At 38.3% G+C, this 21,233-nt stretch overlaps 1 protein-coding gene across 1 annotated transcript in view; it reads left to right on the plus strand.

Moving 5' to 3' along the window:
- Nucleotides 1-21,233, plus strand: part of LOC109086787 (cAMP-specific 3',5'-cyclic phosphodiesterase 4D-like) — a 152,003-nt gene that overhangs the window by 119,099 nt on the left and 11,671 nt on the right. Inside the window, exons 3-8 of the mRNA XM_042765590.1 lie at nt 2,438-2,629; nt 3,991-4,053; nt 9,221-9,257; nt 9,822-9,898; nt 10,027-10,076; nt 15,485-15,597. Of these exons, the coding sequence (XP_042621524.1) occupies nt 2,438-2,629; nt 3,991-4,053; nt 9,221-9,257; nt 9,822-9,898; nt 10,027-10,076; nt 15,485-15,597 (532 nt within the window). The remainder of the gene's footprint in view (nt 1-2,437; nt 2,630-3,990; nt 4,054-9,220; nt 9,258-9,821; nt 9,899-10,026; nt 10,077-15,484; nt 15,598-21,233) is intronic.

Consider the following 21,233-nt stretch of genomic DNA (forward strand, 5'->3'; position numbering starts at 1 on the left):
GTGCATTTGAGAGTCTTAATAAATGAGCAAAATATATAGCAAATATAGCAAATATAGCAAATAGTTTCAGGCCTTCACACTGAAGCATCTACTGTAGCTACAGAACAAGGGGTCATTGATTTCTGCATCGCTCTTCGAGGTCAGTCAGTCCGAGCATTTACACTCATGGATTTTAAGTGAGCTTACTGAGTCATGCCTCTCAAGTCAGGGTTGTGCAACATTCACAACTGAATGGAGAATGCTTTTTAATTCCAATTGAATTTCTGAGTTTGAATCAAATTTGAATCAGGCTGCAGGATTGTAAATTTGATTTCTGGAAGCAGAGTTAAAACGTAAATGCAATTCCTGTAACAGTAATTTTCAACAAGAAAACCATGAGTGTGTTAGGACAATCTTTGAATCTTGACTTTTTAAAACTTAAACAACGGTTTGTTTTTTGATGGATGGATGGATAGATAGATGGATAGATCCATACAGTACATAGATGCTTTAAGTGCTATACAAATTTGTTGATTTTAACATCAGGCCGAGGTTTGTGAATTTATAACAAAATCTAGAGTCTTGCGAAAAGCAATTCAAAACACATAAACAGGAAAGCTGAAATCAAGTAACTCACTCTTAAGTACTGTACGACTGTAGCATGTCACTTTATATCAAAACACACACACAATAACATGACGACTTCTTGCTGTTTAGCAGGTCACTTTATATCAAACCATTCCTGTGTGCTTCAGCAAACCTGTTTACAGTCTCTGGAGCCGTCATTGCTTTTCAGACAAGATGATGTGACAGTTTTTTTTTTCTAGCTGTGCAGCGGTCTGGATTGTGTTAGTGAGCAACACTGTAGGTGCATTTAGATCTTCATGAGCTGACTGCTCTCGTCCTTTTTAGGAGAGGAATTTAAGTTGTTCCCCACAATCACAGATAGTCATTTATCATCGTATCTCTTCCTCTGCTCATCATTTTCCGCTGGAAAGACATCGTGCTTCTTGGGATTTGAAATCGGTGGTGTATGTGCACGAATACACGTCTGTCTCTGTGATGCGAACAGACCTGCTCTTTTGTTCGACTTCCTGTCGAGACGTCGAGAGTCTCGTCCATGTGGCAGCATTCCAGTTTCACATGTTGTTGCTGCTTCACCCATTCAGGCTTTCTAGGAAACTGCTGCATCTCTTTAAAACAGTCAGAGAGACGTCTGGAGTGAGTCACAGGGGATTTGTTGTGGTTTCAGATGGGGACGCTCGCGGGGAAACTCGGTCACCTGATGAATCACCACCAGTGACGTGGCGAGTACCTCACAGCTGCGATTAGCCATCGAATAGCCTCTTAACATAATGGATGGGATTACGAGAGCTAAAGCCAGTGACAGTGTCCACATGTGCACCAGACGTCACTGAGAGGGAAACCCCTGTGTATCCGTCCCTGCTAGCACAGGTCATTATGATAAGCAGCTGTCCACATGTGTTCACCAACATGCTCTCTCCTGCAGGCCGTTTACAAGGTTACGCTCACATTTGCAATGTAAATGTATTTAGGAGCACATGTGCGAATAAAACGACTTGAAAGCAGTTTTATGGCATTTAAGGTTGAAATACCTTAATGGTATAAGAAGCGTCTTAAAAATCATTTTAAGAAATCATACATTTGGATGGACAAAACAGGGTTCTCTATACATGTGATTTTTAAACTTCAAAAGAATATGATTTCATTAAATAAATATGAGCGCTGCATGTTTCAAAGTAGAAACACGCCGCTGTTGTGCATTCTACAGTCTCGCGGTTTCAGCACAGGTCACAATTAATGAATATTGCGCATTTATGCCAAATTATTGCTTATGATTTACTGTAGGTAAATTATGAGTGTTTACTTTATGGCGTTTTTATTGTAATATGTTGTAGACGGTTGTAAGAAAGCATCTTTTGTCTCCCATCATCTTTGTGAATCAATCATAGACTGCAATAGTAAGCCACAGATGTTTCAAAATAAGAGTCCTGCTTGGGCTTGTCTCTCTAATGAAAGGTCCCACATTAAACATTAAATTTGTTATTTTTTTGGTGGTTATTATTGGCACACACACACACCCACACACACACCCACACACACACACACACACACACATATGTATATATAATTATATATGTACATTATGTACTTAAGTACAGTTTGAAGCAGAAATATTTAAAAACTTCTAAATATTTAAATGTGTGAGCAGAAATATGTAAAAACTTTTAAAGTGTACTTTTCGTATTCTAATAAATTAAATAACTTTGGTAACACATTATATGATACATTTTTATTGCTTCAAACTTGGGTGCACATGTGCTTCTTGGGAAAATGCAGGCATCCAACCCTGGTTTTTGGGAAAGGCACTGTATTTTTTGACTAAACTTACTGTGTTAATGCTAACATTTCGTTATTGGTTTCTCTTTCTCTGTAGCTTTGACGTGGATAATGGCACGTCGTCAGGACGGAGTCCCCTGGATCCCATGACGAGTCCGGGTTCGGGCCTGATCCTTCAGGCTAACTTTGTGCACAGCCAGCGGAGGGAATCCTTCCTCTACCGCTCCGACAGCGACTATGACCTGTCGCCGAAGTCGATGTCCCGAAACTCCTCCATCGCCAGTGACATGTGAGTACTGGAGCTGTTTAAAATCTTGTGCCAATCTTCTTTAAACCTTTACTTTATTTTGGACTGGCTTTTGTTTCGCTGAGCAAAAGCACACTAAAATGAGACGTCATGCTTGTATTGTGATTCAGCTTAATTTCATTTGTTCATGCAGATATCTTACAGTTTTCTTTTCTAGTAACCAAAAAGAGTTCAAGAATACTTTCTGTGATCTGATTTGGTATAATGTCTTAAAACTGAGAGAGCTAGAGGTTGAAAAGGACCAATTAGCCCACAAGGATGTTCTGCTGTCTCATCCATTGATGACATTGATGGTTCCCTGTTGTTTGAGAGAGAGAGAGTGTGTGTGTGTGTGTGTGTGTGTGTGTGTGTGTGTGTGTGTGTGTGTGTGTGTGTGTGTGTGTGTGTGTGTGTTTGTGTCTTCATATGTAGTAAATGTACGTGTGTGTGATCACCAGTGGTGTGTTGTTTGCCCCCAGGTCAAATGATTCTAACATCAGTCTCTCTCTCTGTCTACATCATTTCTCTGTCTCACACACATTGCAGAGAGTTAGAGTCTTTACAAACCTTCATTACATACTTACAAAAAAAAGATAAAAAAAGAAGAGGAATTAATACTTTTATTCACTAATGATGACTTACAGTACTGTGTATTGATCAAAAGTGACTGCTCTCATATAAATTATCATGGTATCAAGGTTTCCATAAATGTATTAGGTATCAACTGTTTTCAACATTGATAATAATAAGAAATGTTTCTTAAGCAGCAAATCAGCATATTACAATGATTTCTAAAGGGTTAATGTGACACTGAAGACAGGAGTAATGATGCTGAAAATTCATCTTTGATCACAGGAATAAATTATGTTTTATAATATATTCACATAGACAACACGTATTTAAAATTATAATATTTCACAATATATCTGTTTTTACTCTATTTTTGATCACATAAATGCAGTTAACATGAGCATAAATGACTTCTTTAAAAACATTAAAAATTGAACTATTGAATGGTGGTGTGATTATAGCAGTAAAGGTGTATTTCTGGTGCAAACACACCCTCATATCATTCCAAATGCATGACTGTGATGTATAAAGCCACAGTTTCAGTGTTTTTTTCTTCTTTTGAGAGCTTGGTGGCCACAGTACACTTTAATCATCAAGTTTGGATTGACATGAAGGTGATCTTAGAGTGATCTATTCCTTTAATACGACATGAAAAAAGCCAAAGTAAGTCAGTGAAGAAGACAGTCTCTTAAAACAGCCACTTCTCAAACCACAAAAGCAGAGGAACCAACGTGTGTGTTTGCGCTCTGTATGTGTGTGTGTGTTTGTCTGACAAACTGTGTCCTTATCGATAGGAATAACCACCTGCCGAGGCCGGGCCTGGTCTCTCGGAGATCTGAGCCGGTTATTAGTGGAAAGTAAGTTCTGGTTCTGGCTCGCCTGTCCTTACGGCAGATCCTGGCCTTGCTCTTCCTCAAGGAATGCTCTTGCTTGTCTAATCTGCATCACCTTGCTTCACCTGTAGATGCGAGCATCACGGTCTCACATGCATTGAGAACCCTCACCTACACCCTCACCCTTTAATGCACAGAATGACGACCAAATCAACCTGCGATGGGACAACAACAACATAATTATCAGGTTGATTTGATTAGTTGACAATTCTGGGCATTAAAACCTCTGTGTGTTGTGAGACTGTAGGGGTACGTGATGAGATATACCGCATGGAGAAGACAGAGTCCAGATGACATGCTGCTTAAGGCTTGGGTGTGTGTGTGTGTGTGAGCGTGTTTGTCAGTCTCCATCTTTGCCATGATCCTGCATTGCATGTGACACTGATAATGGTCGTTCAGAGGTGCACATGTGACAATTATTATTATTGTTTCCTCCAGTCACCGTGAATGCATTCACTCTATTGTGTCGCATAATTTAATGTTCCTCAGCAGATTGATCTAATAAGCAATAAAATGCTTGACATTTTAGAGAAGATGGACGCTTTGTAAACTCTTACGTCAAATGTTGAAATTGATTAATTTAATTTTAAAAACAATATTTTAAATACAACAGCACTCCAAAATGATCATTTTTATTCATTATTATAAACATTTTTATTAATACTTCTCAGTATATAACAGAATATATTTATAATCAACATTTCTCTCGGTTTTTATAATATATAAGATGTATAAAATAAACATTTTAGAATTATTTTTAATTATTGTAAAAAAAATAAAATAATTATTAATACTTCAACAGTACGTTCTAATTTGGCCCAAACTAAAAACCTTATGAGTTTATGCATGCTACTTCTCTTTTGGGATAACCTTTGCATGTGAAGCACACTCAACACCTTAAGTTTTGGAACAGAACGTGAGAATACAACAGCATAGAGGTTAATTATTGCATTATATCAGTTCAGATGCATGATAAAACAAGCAGATGAACAGCAGAATGATCATGGTATGACTAAAGCAAATGGAACGGTGATGGATGATATCACAGGAAATTGTCAGATCAGTGCACTTCCTCTCTCTGGCCTGATCTTTGCAAGCTCAGAGCGTTTCTCTATGTAACCCTGCACCGGCTCATGCATTATGTAGAGTCCCAAAGGGATGGCGGACGCACGTTTTCGTTTCATTCCGCCAGAGAATCCATTCTCAACCCGCAATGGCAGGAAATATCATGTCGGTTTCTGATATTACCCTCTACAACTGCTCTTGGAGTTTAAGAAGTTCATTGGCCTTTGGAATAGCAATTTTTGATAGTCAAACACATTTGGTTTTGTTCAAAAGAATAATTAATTTTCAATTTGAGGCCTGAAACATACACGTCTACATGTTTTCTAGGTATGCAAGCTTGACTTCACGTGTCATTTCGTTCTAAAATGTCAGAAAACAACTCATAACACAACTCAAGTATGCTTTGCGTTCTCTGTGCTGCCCACGGGGTGCTAAAGTGAGCATTAACATGAACTATCTTATGTCTATGGTCAGTTTTCTCTTTCAGTTCAACTGCTGTCATGATGGAACAACTGTTTGAAATTGATCTTACTGAGAAAGCTAGTAAAGCTTGTTAAACCGTTTTTGTAGTAGCTGCCTGAATAAAAACGTTAATGGCAAGAAAACTTTTTTTAAAAAATGAATTTATTTTCCTAAAAAAGCGCTGGGTAAAAATGCGCATATACTTGCCGGCAACCTGTCAAAATAAAATCTTTCTAAATTTATTTTTTAAAATTACATTTTATTTATTTATTTATTTATTTATTTCATTTTATATATATATATATATATATATATATATATATATATATATATATAATATATATATATATATATATATATATATATATATTAGTTTTGTATTTTTTGAAAGTTTTTTTTTTTTTTTACATTTTATTTATTTATTTATTTATTTATTTCATTTTGAAATGTAACAGTATTAGCAAACTTTAATTATTTGTTTATTATTTTATTTTAAAAAAGTGCAATAATATTACTATTATTGATTAATTTATTTTTTACTTTATAGTTATATTTAATGGTTCACACTGTGTGCAGTGTGAGCACCAAACCAAATCTCCAGGTGCCGAAAAACTTTTCATTTTTCATTTTAGTTACATTTTTGGTAATTTTGTGTGTATGTTATTTATTTTAACAATTAATTAATTCATTAAACTTATTTGAATTATGTATTTATTAATTACTTTTTTACTGATCTTACTATGTTCTTGCCATAAAGATGCTGATGTCAGAAAACAAACATAACACAACACAACAAATAAATAAAGCATACAGTTCTTTGGCCAAACATTAGACTGTTTTTGGCTTAATATTGCTGTTTAAAGAGCGTCTTTTTTGCTGGTATTTTCAAAGAGCTCACTTTAAGACGAGCCGGTGCCATCTGTGTTTTCTGCTGAACTTTGGGCTTTGATAAGCTGCCTGCTTCCTCTTCATTTAACTCTTGTGAAAGACCTGACAGTCTCAGCATACTGAGCAGAGAGCTGATAAACTGATATCTCTCTGCAGCGCTGTCAGCATCAGAAACACACACAGATGTGGGGTTCATCTGGAGTTCACACACATGATCTGGACACTTTCATCTTCAGAGTAGCGTGCAGGATAGCGTTCACATTCCCACCCAGTTAAAACTGCACTAAAAAAGTCTTTAAATGAGCTGGTTGTTGGTTGTGAAATGGCAGCAGGTTGTTGCACTTGTCAAAGCCGTGGCCTTGTGCTATGTTTAGCACGCATGCATACTGCAGCAGTTGGACGGGAACGCATGATACGCTACGCACGCCTGGCGGTGACCTTTTCCTCCCGGATGGCGTGTGGAAATGTAGCACTGAGGGAAGCCGCCATGCATACATGCACACACATGGACGTACAGACACACTCCGTCATGCTAAACCGCAGGAGCGTCAGCGATACCCACATGCTGAAACGGACTCGGGCCACGCGTGAAATCAGACGCTTCTTCAGCCAGCCGGATGACAGGCGAAGAGGGTACATGGTATTTCGTGCTTTTCTGAGGTCTCGTTCTTTGCTCAAAAACCCAGACGCGACTTCAAACTCCTCCCAACAAATTCAGCGCATTCACACCCCTGCTTACTCGACCGCATACTTACTACCTCCCCGCTGCAGCGATTAACTGCACTTACTCACACGGCTGTCCTGCTGGCGCTCTCGCCACTAGCTGCTCACTAACTGTATTTCCAACGTGCAAATGAGCCTGAAGGATGTGAAGCAGAACGGTTAGAGGTCAGGTTATCCTATTAAAGGGGCATTAACACTGACAGAGATTTACTACTCAGGCTTCATGGTTCCTACAGTCATGGAAAACTTGGAATTATGTGGGGATTAGAAAGTCATGGAAATTAATTTTAAAAAAAAAAGTTTTTTTAGTGACTGCAGTTTTTGTAGTTATACTCAGCATCAAAAAGTTTATTGGTTAGAAATTGTGCTTTGTTTTAAAAGTGCAGCTGCTATAAAGAGTTTTTAATTTTTTTAATTTTATTTATTTTCTCTCTTTACATCTGTAAATTCATGAAAAACTTCTTTATTTTTATTGGTCAGATACAGTTGGTCACTGAAGTCTCACATGTATGCCACTAATGATCATTGTTATTTTAATATTACTGAGATACCATTATAGTTTTAATTCATATTTTAAATTAATTTTTATTTGTATATTTTCTGTTTTCATTTCATTTTAAAGTGTTGATAATTTCTTTGTGTGTTTTTGTTATTTTATAATTATTATTATTATTTATGTCTACAATATAGAATTTGTATGAATCTATTTTATTCTTTATTTCATTTATATTTTTTCATGCTTTGCAAATGTGGAAGTGTGAAAAAGGCCAATAGGGCTATGTTGTCACGTAACATACAAAATATGTAATTTTAACCAAATAATATCTCATTATAACAGGAAAACATATTGTATTGCATAACATATCATGATTATGAAAAATATAGTTTTATTGACATGTCATTACAATATAATTGCGTGGAAAAAATAATATATATGTTGCAGCAATGAAACCTGTATCCTCAAGAGCATCACAGCTCTAACATGTCGCAAGCATGTGCACGTCCCGTGTGTCACAGGTCTGACAGTTTAAGGAGGAATTTACAAGGATGCTAAATAAAATTAAAACATTTTTTTTTTTTGCATCATATCCCTCATTTCACACCACATTTCCCCTTCAAATCAGGACAGTCAGGATAATGAGCAAAGGTGAGACAGTTAAAAACTTTCTGAAAGTAAGACACAATCATTTGTAATGTTTTTCAGGTGGGATCAGGCTGCTGCCTACCTAGTGAACACTCAGTATCAGGTTATTTAAGTACGCAGTCAGCAGTGTTTTTGGGCATTGTAGGCACAACATGACCCATCTAGACAAGATGCCATCTAGACAAGCAGCTATCTATCTAAAGTGAACATGTGAATCTCCTGCTACTTGATGGAAATGTTGATGTTTAGTCATTTATTATTTTTAAAACTCATGCAATTGATTTTCTATCATTTTGTCTTTTGTCTTTATGTTCTTGACTTCTTTGAAGCCTTTGAAGTCCTTCTTCCTCTTTATCTTCACTGTTCGTTGCATAATGAAAGTTTCTTGTATTTAAATACTATTCTGAGCATTTTTCAGTTGACTTTTGTTGTGAAATCTATTAGACATGAGCAGCATGTGTGATGTTAACTGAATGTTATGACATAAAAGCTCCCGGTGAGATCTGAATGAATGGAGGTGGTCCACACACTGTAGTGAACATTCACTAGCACTGAAAGCATTAATGCAAGCGTGTCCCTGCCTGGTTGTCTCTTGTCACACAGACAAACCATATCTCACGCCTCCTGAAGGACCAAATGCAAGAAAACCATGCAGTTGTCATCTATGAATCTTTTTGAGAAAAATCTGCACTTTTATTAATGATATGGCTTGTTTGTTATGACAAATGCATGCAACATTATAAACATGCGTATCACGCATTAAGAGAGCATCACGCATTTCCTTTGGCATTGTAGCTGAGGTGTGTATGTCACAATGCTGATTTTCTGACGTTGTCCGTTCTCTTGCAGTCATGGAGATGACCTCATCGTCACGCCGTTTGCACAGGTCAGTGACACTGGAAGCAGTTCAGGGTGAATTCTGGGATACATCTCATCCAGGCCTTTCTGCACTGTTTAAGTCAACATGAAACTAAGCAATTTTACTTCCATAATAAGTTGCAACACACAGTCCAACAGGATATTAATTGAGAAACACTGTAGGGAAAGACTTTTATCCATAATGAACTGAATGGATGGTGAAAAGTACTTGGAAAATAAGTGTGATTGGTGATGTCAGCTGAAAATCAAAGGTGTTTTGGTCATTTCTTCTTGATAAATTATTACAGTTAAACATTTTTGTTTTTGGAAAAACAAGTGAATTATGCACAAAAAGACAGGGAATGTATGTCATCTTGACTTGACTACATCATATTTAATCAAAAAAAGCATGTTTATAGTTTTCAACATACTGTAGTATTTCAGCTTCATGTGTGATTAAAGCCTCAGAATTTGAAGGTAGTTTCACAAAACCTCAGTTTGTCCTAACTTAAATATTCTGTTTAAAGTTAAATGTGATGCATAAAACTCAAATAGATGTTACTGACCTCAGGTGTTTTGCTCTTCTCTTGAAGTGCTGGCTAGTTTGAGGACGGTACGGAATAACTTTGCAACGTTAACCAACCTCCAGCAAGATCGTACGTCCAACAAGTGAGTGCAGTTACAGTACGTCAGTGTCATGGTCAAAAGGAGCAGAAGAGGAAAATTGCATGATACTTTGACTGCAAGAATCAAATGTATTAATATCTATAACACATTGTTATGTGGAATTTTCCCAGGCGATCCCCCATGTGTAATCAGCCTCCTCTCACAAAGGCCTCCTTCACAGGTGAGATGGTTTCCCTTTGGGTTTTATATTATTTCAGGAATTTAATAGTAATTACAGTAAACTGTGTATCTCACTTTCTTTTTGCTCTCCATTTAATCCAATTATTTATGGAGATCTGAGTAGTGTTCGTTCTTTCCTGTTGGTTGTGAATGATTGGGTACTTTACTGCTGTCATAGCAGCAGTAAACCTCTAGGGAGCGACAAAACACCTTTCATTCATGCAGTAAACTCTTTTTTTTTTTTTTTTTTTTTTTTTTTTTTTGCAAGGCTGCTCAATTCTGCAATGCTAGCGAAAAACTCAACTCCAGATTAAACACAATTAAGTAGGAAACAAATTGATTTAGATGCTATCTCAGTAATTTAATAATAATAAACTGAAAAAAATGATTTATATCAATTTAATTTATGTGCAATATTAACATTGAAAATTATCAGACTTTAGAACGAAATGAATGACAAAACTGATTTTTCAATTTAATTTATGTGCAATATTAACATTGAAAAGTATCTGACTTTTGATTGCAGACTTTGGCAGATTTGAGCACGGTTTGAGATCTGAAACACTAGAGGAGATGCATGAGATTACTGGGGTGTTTTTCTCAGGAGAAACATCTGAGAAGCAGATCAGCACCATATTAAAACCCAATAATTTCAACGGTAGATGCTTATAAAGCACTAATAGGTCTGGTCGGGGAAGTCGTGGCCTAGTGGTTAGAGAGTTTGTCTCCTAACCCTAAGGTTGTGGGTTTGAGTCTCGGGCCGGCAATAGCACGACTGAGGTGTCCTTGAGCAAGGCACCGAACCCCCAACTGCTCCCCGGGCGCCGCATCATAAATGGCTGCCCACTGCTCCGGGTGTGTGTTCACTGCTGTGTGTTTGCACTTTGGATGGGTTAAATGCAGAGCACGAATTCTGAGTATTTTTCACCATACCTGCCCTTATATTACCAAACCCACACCTATCACATGAACTTTGGGCGTATGCATGCTTATGTCCATACATTGCATATAGATGCATGAGGAACATATCTTCCGAAAGAAGTAAACATAACCTGCTTTGACATCTGTGAATCTTTCACCCCATTCGAAATTGTGAAAAACTGTTATTAATAGATGTGGCGCAGCTGGCAGCCCACCAATCTGACATGATACTCACACCATCTCGCTTTCATTCTTGGCCAGAGACTTGCTTCCAGTTTGGGAAAGCACGTGTTGGCATCTTGCTGGGACTCGCAAGATGAGTCTGTCAATCAAGATGCTCCCCATCACCTGTCCTTCATGCAAATGTCTGATATGGAAACTGTCATAAACGCACACAACTCACATCAACACTTGCCCAGTTTAGTGCACGTTCTAACTGTGTATTCAGGCCTTATGAGAAACAAAGCCCTAAAATCAAAGTTGCTCTTTCCTCAGTGGCACCTGCCAATATGGACTGATTTGGTCCATTATCGGCTCCTTCTATCTATAGCAGCTGCTTAAAACACAGAGGTCCCGCCCCTTGCTATCTAAAGATCTGACAGCGGTTGCCTGGCAACCTGACAGTGGATGGGATAAGCATCTCAGAAAGACGGAGTCTCATGAGAATGACCTCGTTTTTCACATGGGTGGCTCTTCGAACGCGGGGTGTAGGTGATCTCGGGCTGCTTTTCTGAAAGTGTTTGCGTCAGCCTGAGGCTTCTGTTTCCCACGGCTGCTTTCTCAATATTACTGGAGAGGTCTTGTGTATTTCAAGACTGCTGACCCACTGAGGGGTGACATTAAGGTTTTCTCAGAAACCGTTTGGCATCTAGCGGGGCCAGGTGGTGGCTCTGAGTGATTTATCTGAAGTCTATCACACGTCTCTGATCTGCCTGAGTGAAGTTTGATGAACTATATGGGTCAGTCGTTCACTAGAGAAAGGCCACCACTGAGATGTGTTTTTTTTTTTTATTGATTTGAATTCAGGATAATTCAGCAGCAAAATAGGTGAAACATCAGGTTTGGACATTCTGGAAATTGTAAAGTGGGTTTACCAGGTGTTTTTTTTATCACATTTTCTAAAACGTCCAAGTCATGTTCCACTACCAAATCAAACAGTTTATTTGTCTTCAGTTTAAACAATATTTAAATAGTAAAATACTACATGATACTACTAATACTATTAAAAAACTATAGAATATCAATAAATTATATAATAATTTTTATTAGATATAACATAATTGTTATTTTATATATATATATATATATATATATATATATATATATATATATATATATATATACATGTATATGTGTGTGTGTGTGTGTATGTGTGTATGTGTACACATATATACACATATGGGTCAGTAAGATTTTAATTATTTAATTATTAATGCTTTTGAAAGTCTCTTATGCTCACTAAGGCTGCTTTTAAATCAATGATTTTTACTACTTTTAAATCTAAAACACAGTATAGGCAGTAATATTGTGAAAAATGATAAATATTATTACAATTCAAAATAGCTCTTTTCTGTTTAAATATATTGTAAAATGTAATTTATTCCTGTGATGTGCAGCTGAATTTTCAGCATCATTACTCCAGTCTTCAGTGTCACATGATCCTTCAGAAATCATTCTAATATGCTGATTTGCTGCTCAAGAAACATTTCTGATAATTTTCATATAATTGAAAACAGTCGTGCTGCTTCATATTTTTGTGGAAACTGTGATGCATTTTTTTTTCAGAAATATTTGAAAGAACAGAAATAGATTTGAATAGATTTTAAATAGAAATCTTTTGTAACATTATATAAGTCTTACTGTTATGTTTGATCAATTTAATGCATCTTTGCAGAATAAAAGAATGAATGGTAAGATTCTGATCAAATTTTAAAATAGGCTTTTATGCTCTAAAATATTTTGATTTTGAGTTGAAAAATGACCCGGATATTTCTTGACCAAGGGAAGCACCAGAATCTTTTTACTCTCTGAATTGCTTTATTTTAAAACTGCAGCTTATATTTAGTGTCTAGCCTGCAGTCAGAGAGTGTGTACTGTTTGCTCCGTCTCTGGCGTTCCTCTCTTGTGGAATCCACTCCAGAGTTTGGCTGCAGTCCTGTCCTGCTCTCAGTCACAGCAGCTTCTGAGGGGCCGGCCTCTGGTGTCGCACCGAACACAAGAAGAATGCCATTGACGTCAGAGGAGATGTTGTCAGCAAGGACAGTGGACCCCTGCTCTTGAATTCTCCTCAGAGTGATTGGACAGCCGTTTGAGGAGAGGGCTAAAGAAATGGGGAGGTTGGGGCAGAGAGGATGCCACACATGATGTGATCCTTTCCCTTATTTTTACATCCTTTCATCAGTGCATTTTCTCTTTCTTTGTGGGGCTAGTGGGTTCCCAAGCTATTTTTCCCCCTTGAGCCTTGAATTATGATCAGCTGCTGCTGATCCGAGTGTGTTGCATGCTCTGAGTCAGAGGCTGAGCTGAGCATGCACAGCGCTGACACACGCAAAGCTGCATGCCAAATTTTCTCAGTATAGTACTCTAAAGGTTGCCCCATAACAATAGCACCAAGATCCTGTGACCTCTGAAGTGCGTGTTGTGATTGTGTCACACTTGTTTTGATGAATGCTCTTCTTGTAACTTTAGCTCTCCTCTGTGTAACTCAATACACAGGAGTAGAATTGCAACATTTTGTTGGCACAGTTTGAGTTATTGTTTATTGTCTGTGCGGTATGAACATATGTACATCCTGTGACGCAGGTTAAGGTTTTAAATGCACCAGTCATAACTGCACAGCCCCGACATAATCCAGGATTATGAAAAAATGAAATCTGGCCCTGAACGGATCACACTGGTCCCATAACAAGGATTAATTTTCAGTGGTAATCTGCGTAGATTGACTGTCACGTAATCTTCGAGCATCACAGTGAATGAATCTGCGCAAATCAGCTAAAGTAAACAACCTCCCAGGAGCATTCTGGGACATGAAAGAGCAGTTGCTGTTATGAGTAAAGCCACCTCTCCCATCTTCTTCCATTCTGGGACTCGTGTGGATGTGGTTGTTTGCTGCTGTTGAGACGTGTTGCACATTTACTCAGTTTGTTTAGGACTGCTTATACTTCAGATATGTACTTGTACACTTGTACACACTTACACTATCTACTATTTCTCTTTGGATGTACTGATAGTTTTGAAATCAAATCAAAAGTGAATTTAGGCATCTAAATGTCAAAATTTACCATAGAAAATATGTAAACAGTAAAAGAGAATAATTGTTTTGAAACATTAAATAAAGAAGAGCTTATTTGGAAAATATAAAAAAATGTATAATATAATAATATTATGTAATAATATTATAATATTAATCTGATAATATTATTTAATCTATATCAGCCTAATAAGACATTATAATGCATCTCAAAATTTTTCTTTGTACATTTTTATTAGTGATTTTGGTTCAGGCCAATTAGCCCATATATTATCAGTATGAATTGTTTATCACTTTTATATATATCATTTTTTATATATATTGTCTATATATATATATATATATATATATATATATATAGACAAAAGACATAACTGCAGCTACACATTTGTAACAGAGATCTGGCCCATTTTGCTGACAGCAGTAAGTCTGCAGAGATGCTCGACTCCTGCTCCAGCGCTCCGCTCCAGATCTTGCGTCTCTCGCTGCGTCGTGCTCTCCAGCTCTGTAGGTTTGTGGTTTCACAGGAAGCCGCTCATGTTTGTGTAAAGCAATGCCTCCTGTGTCATGTCTGTGTAGCTGAGGTCTCTAAGCTCTCTCACTGTGTTGCTTGTGCATGCTCTTTTTTTACGACTCTGGATATCGCTGTTGCCCGAGCTCTCCAGGAACACTGGGCAAAGCCCGTCGCCTCATATAGGGGTCTGGATCTCTGTCTGGGGGGATTTAAAGCCGGTAGGAGGTGCTGAGGGGACCCTTTGCGTTTTCCCTCTTTTGTTGTGAGACAGAGCGTCAGCTATAAGACATCCTCTGAAGTTCATGGACCTGTGGAGGAGACTGTTTCTAAACCAGCGTACGGACATGGGATTGTTAAGGCAACCCGCTGGGAATCTGTAGAAGTGGATTTAAAAGGGAATCTCTGTGCTCGTATGTGTGTGTCTGTTTTGTTTTCTATGAGCATGGGGCTCCGATGCGCTCTACACCAGGAGCCCTGCACGGCTGGAATGACAGCTGTGTAACTCTGTTTTATTGCATCGACCAGCTCTGAAGTTTTTAGAGGGCAAGGAGCAGCTCGTTGATCTTTTAGCCCTGATCTTTACAGCACACCATGAAGAGTCACCCATGTGTCCGCCCTGGACATCCCAGCATGGCTGTCTACGACGTGGACGATGTCCGGGAAGCCTTGGCTAGCCCGGTCAAACGCTTCAAAACTGACCATCCCCTTCCCTGTCTCCCTCCAGAGGAGGCCTACCAGAAACTGGCCACCGAGACCCTGGAGGAGCTGGACTGGTGCCTGGACCAGCTGGAGACCCTGCAGACCCGACACTCTGTCAGCGAGATGGCCTCCAACAAGGTGAGTCACCGTTCAACTTCCCACCTAACACAAGGTATTTTCCACTCGGGAGCTTACGTCGCACCTAAGAATGAAGGGCTTCCCCTTGACTTAATGTCATTACCACCGCTCCCCAGGGGAGCTCAGGTGATTGGTGCGATTTGGCAGGGCTGTTGGCTCGCAGACGGGAGACGTTATCAGGTAGCTTTAGAGCCAAGATGGCTGCCCCAGGGGGTGCAGTTTCAGGGAGATACACACACACACGAGTCATGTACGTGCAGGATTGTGAGTCAGGGTTGTCCATCATGCATCCAGCTTCAGCAAGGCTGACGACTTCCGACGGCTCGATGCGCTATCAAAACACCAAATGCTTGTTGCCCCACTGTGTGAGTATAAACTCCTTTACGCTGGAGTCTGTTTATGCATGCATGTGTGTGTCTAGCCCATGCTGGAAGACCTTGAATCAGACTGAAGCATCGTTGTCGTTGGAATCGTGGGTCTGTTCTTGTGGGGGGGAGGTCAGATTGCTGGGGATCATGTTTAGCATTGCTGATTACTACACAGGCATCTTTAATGTGGCATGTCACTGTACCCAAGACTTCAGTCTCCAGCAAAGCTTCCCTTTAATTCCTTTTTGTGGAGGGGGTTAGGGAAATACGGGATAGAGGTCTTGTTTTGGTTTATGTGTTTGGTGCGGGTCTAAGAGGAGAGGAGGTGCCAGTATTACTGAAGGTCATGAATCATTTTTCACATTGGAACTGGGTGATATAATGTTTGTTGTCATGTAAATGTTGAATGTCTTTCATTGGATTTTGGTACTTTGAATTATTGTTCCACAAACTGGATTTTTACATTTTTAAAGCAAATATGAGTGGTGTTTGCATGTGCAAAACTCGTGTTATGATGGCAGGGGGTTTTGTATGGTTACCAGGTTGTTGCTGTGTGAATGCTAGACTGTTCTAGATGGTTTCTGGGGATATCTAGTTTGTTCAGTTCGAAAAATCATGATCGGTGCATCACTAATTAAAATACTAAATAAAAGGCCTCAAATTGGAATTATAATCTTTTTCTATCAGTTCATCAATAGGTAGATATTGCCTTTCATAAAGACAGAGGTCAGGGATCTTGGGCTTGAAAAGGTTGGCGCCCACTGATGTAGGGCGATAGAATATATAGTTTGTACAGGATTATGTCTGTGAAGAGTCCCCACAAAGATGGTAAACCAGATGTGTGTGTGTGTGTGTGTGTGTGTGTTACCCAAACACCTTCATATAATGAAATGTAAACATGTTTGCAACATCCCGTTTTAGACAATGTTTACATGTAAATATTCTTGACTCTATTATTTGTTCCTGCCAACTATTATAATTTCTCACAATCTGTGGGTATTATACAAACTGTTTACAGTGACACCGATTATATAACCTCACCATATCATCAGACTTTATTGCTGAATAGACAGGAAGCACTCTTTGTAGAACTGGTTTTTGGTCAGACACTGGCCGTCTTTAGTTGCTGTGTGGCTGCTTTCTGGCCCAAGACGAAAGAGTCCACTTTGAATTTTCTATGATCTTCTGTAGATAAAGCTTGGTTCCCTCCTTCACTGTGTCTGTGATTTTTTCACCTGTTTTATCATCCAGCAGGTTAAAATGGTGCAACTGATTAATTAGTAAAGAAACAGCACACTCTCCTCAACATCACATCATTCAGGAATCATTCACATGTGCAGAAGGTGAATACTGTTGAAAACACCTGACGCTAAGAAGTATTATACACACTTGTATGCAGCATATGCTTGTATATACTGAAGAGTCTCAAGGCTCACTGCTGATACAGAATGAGATGCTGCATGTCTAAACTAGCCCAGGCATGACATCATGGCATCCTGACAGTGTATGTGAGGGTTTTATCATTCACACACAGCAGACAGGCTGCGATATGCACAGCCAGACTCATGCTAGTGACGTGACTGCATCAGTGTCCTCATATTTATCACAATGTGCCTTAACATTTCAGGCCCAAATAAGCGTTTAGGCAAAGAGCCACTAAGATTCTGTAATGTTTGCTAGTGGACCTCATTAACCTTTCGGCTGGGTGTCTTTGAGCCGCATGTGGTGCGTGTGCATCGTCTGCGCTGCCTCTCAGCCCACTGCAAGGCTCAATTTGTCTGCGTTGCCATGGCGACTGCAAGCATGTGGGATCCTGCACAAGCCCGTTTGTCTGCGCTGTGTCAGGGAGGGCATGTTGTTGCTGTGTGTGTGTACTGTAGATATTATGTTCATCAGTATGCAGCGTGGCAGGCCTATGCCGGTGATTCTGGAGCATGCTCAGTACATTCAAAAACAAACCATAAAAACAGGCAGGAGAGACTGAGGGGCCATTAAGGAGAGCTGCTTCTGATTGGTCCAGCGAGAACAAATGTAAAACGCCTTATGCACCTGATTATAAAAATATGATGCGAAGAGATGCAAATGAAGACATGGTTAAGAAATGAACTGCGTTCTGTAACAGCACAGTGCATCAAATGCAAATTTAAGTGTGTTATTTGATCTCTGGCTGCTTTATTGCATAACATATATTGTGTCTTGAAACATAGCATGATTCTAGAATGTACCATTTGACAGACTCATTTACTGGTATCAATATTTGTTTAGACACGTAAAGAATCCCCAATGACTATGAAAACAATAAATCCAACATCGGCAACTCTATAATCCCTAACCTAAGGGCTCAGATTTAGAGGATTTAATGGATTTAAACAAACCCCTAACCTTAAGAATGAAACTACAGCATGAAACTTGTGTTGTTTGTGCTCCAGACATGAATGATTCTTCAAATTATGTCTTGTTGAGGAGCATGTTGTTACTTTACTAATTGATCCTACAAATTTAAATTCAAGGTTGGACTCGATCCATATCACAGAAGATCACAATATATTGTAAATATATAATTATAAATATATTTTTATATAAAATTATATGAAAATAAATACACACACTATATATATATATATAAATGTTTAATATATATTATAATAATAAAAAAATAAATATATATATATATATAAATGTTTAATATATATTGTATATATTGTTTATTACTTTTAGATATTTATAAAATAAAGTATAATATACAACGTATATACAAAATAAGTATATAATTATAAAAATATTGTTATAAGTATAAATATTCAAAATCGTATATGTACATATGTAGAAATATTTTAAACAAGTATATAAATATAAATATAAAACAAGTAACTTAACTTAAAACAATGTATGCAAACATGTAAATTGTGCATAATGTAGTTTTTAAATTAACTTCTAAATTATAAAAAGTCTATTTATTGTTAAAATATATTCATTTATACAGTCGTGGCCAAAAGTTTTGAGAATTACATAAATATTGGAAATTGGAAAAGTTGCTGCTTAAGTTTTTATAATAGCAATTTGCATATACTCCAGAATGTTATGAAGAGTGATCAGATGAATTGCATAGTCCTTCTTTGCCATGAAAATTAACTTAATCCCAAAAAAAACCTTTCCACTGCATTTCATTGCTGTCATTAAAGGACCTGCTGAGATCATTTCAGTAATCATCTTGTTAACTCAGGTGAGAATGTTGACGAGCACAAGGCTGGAGATCATTATGTCAGGCTGATTGGGTTAGAATGGCAGACTTGACATGTTAAAAGGAGGGTGATGCTTGAAATCATTGTTCTTCCATTGTTAACCATGGTGACCTGCAAAGAAACGCGTGCAGCCATCATTGCGTTGCATAAAAATGGCTTCACAGGCAAGAATATTGTGGCTACTGAGATTGCACCTAAATCAACAATTTATAGGTTCATCAAGAACTTCAAGGAAAGAGGTTTAATTCTTGTAAAGAAGGCTTCAGGGCGTCCAAGAAAGTCCAGCAAGCGCCAGGATCGTCTCCTAAAGAGGATTCAGCTGCGGGATCGGAGTGCCACCAGTGCAGAGCTTGCTCAGGAATGGCAGCAGGCAGGTGTGAGCGCATCTGCACGCACAGTGAGGCAAAGACTTTTGGAAGATGGCCTGGTGTCAAGAAGGGCAGCAAAGAAGCCACTTCTCTCCAAAAAAAACATCGGGACAGATTGATCTTCTTCAGAAAGTATAGTGAATGGACTGCTGAGGACTGGGGCAAAGTCATATTCTCCGATGAAGCCCCTTTCCGATTGTTTGGGGCATCTGGAAAAAGGCTTGGTGAGAAAAGGTGAGCGCTACCATCAGTCCTGTGTCATGCCAACAGTAAAGCATCCTGACACCATTCATGTGTGGGGTTGCTTCTCATCCAAGGGAGTGGGCTCACTCACAATTCTGCCCAAAAACACAGCCATGAATAAAGAATGGTACCAAAACACCCTCCAACAGCAACTTCTTCCAACAACCCAACAACAGTTTGGTGAAGAACAATCCATTTTCCAGCACGATGGAGCACCGTGCCATAAGGCAAAAGTGATAACTAAGTGGCTCGGGGACCAGAATGTTGAAATTTTGGGTCCATGGCCTGGAAACTCCCCAGATCTTAATCCCATTGAGAACGTGTGTTCAATCCTCAAGAGGCGGGTGGACAAACAAAAACCCACTAATTCTGACAAACTCCAAAAAGTTATTATGAAAGAAGGGTTGCTATCAGTCAGGATTTGGCCCAGAAGTTGATTGAGAGCATGCCCAGTCGAATTGCAGAGGTCCTGAAAAAAGAAGGGCCAACACTGCAAATACTGACTCTTTGCATAAATGTCATGTAATTGTCGATAAAAGCCTTTGAAATGTATGAAGTGGTTGTAATTATATTTCAGTACATCACAGAAACAACTGAAACAAAGATCTAAAAGCAGTTTAGCAGCAAACTTTTTGAAAACTAATATTTATGTAATTCTCAAAACTTTTGGCCACGGCTGTACAGTGCCTCTCATAACTTATTTCATAACGGATTTATTTAAACATTAAATAATTAAGACAACACTAACAGGTAAAGTAAAATATAATGAGTATATAGTCTAATATTTTGTGAAATGCTCTTCTCTAGACTTCATTTATAGCGTAATAACGACACTGATGACTTGCTGAGGTAAATGAAATGCTACGTGACATTTTGTTTACAAGTTGTTTTATTGCCATCTTTCCACTGTTGAAACACTGATTGAGCGCTTACACTAGGCGTGATATGTTCATTCATGTTTATTTTGTGTTAAAACTAGTAGTAAAGAGGAAGAGAGGATCACGCTCCCATTTGAACTGAGGCATTAATACAGTGATCTGTCACACCCCATCAAAGAAACAGCAAAACGGCATTTATTTATTGAAAAAAAAGGACATAATTTGAAAGATGAGACTTTGTCTCTTATCAAAAGTAACAATATATAAAACTGGAAGTTTCCAATGAAGTACTGCTCGTGCAGTGGTTAAAACAATGTATTTCTTCGGTACACCAAACCGAAAGACCCATACTGAAAATTTTCAGTACGAATACGTTTACCGTTACACCCCTAATATATATATATATACAGCAGATCTGGATTTACCAAAGTATCCAAATTCCCTTCCATGAAAGCTCCTCAAACACCACACCCCGCGGCCAGAGGCCTGCCAGCGCCGAAGGGAAGAAAGACAGAAGGATAATTAGACATATGGGTT

This window comes from Cyprinus carpio, chromosome A10, assembly GCF_018340385.1.
Source record: "Cyprinus carpio isolate SPL01 chromosome A10, ASM1834038v1, whole genome shotgun sequence".
Taxonomy (NCBI): Eukaryota; Metazoa; Chordata; class Actinopteri; order Cypriniformes; family Cyprinidae; genus Cyprinus; species Cyprinus carpio.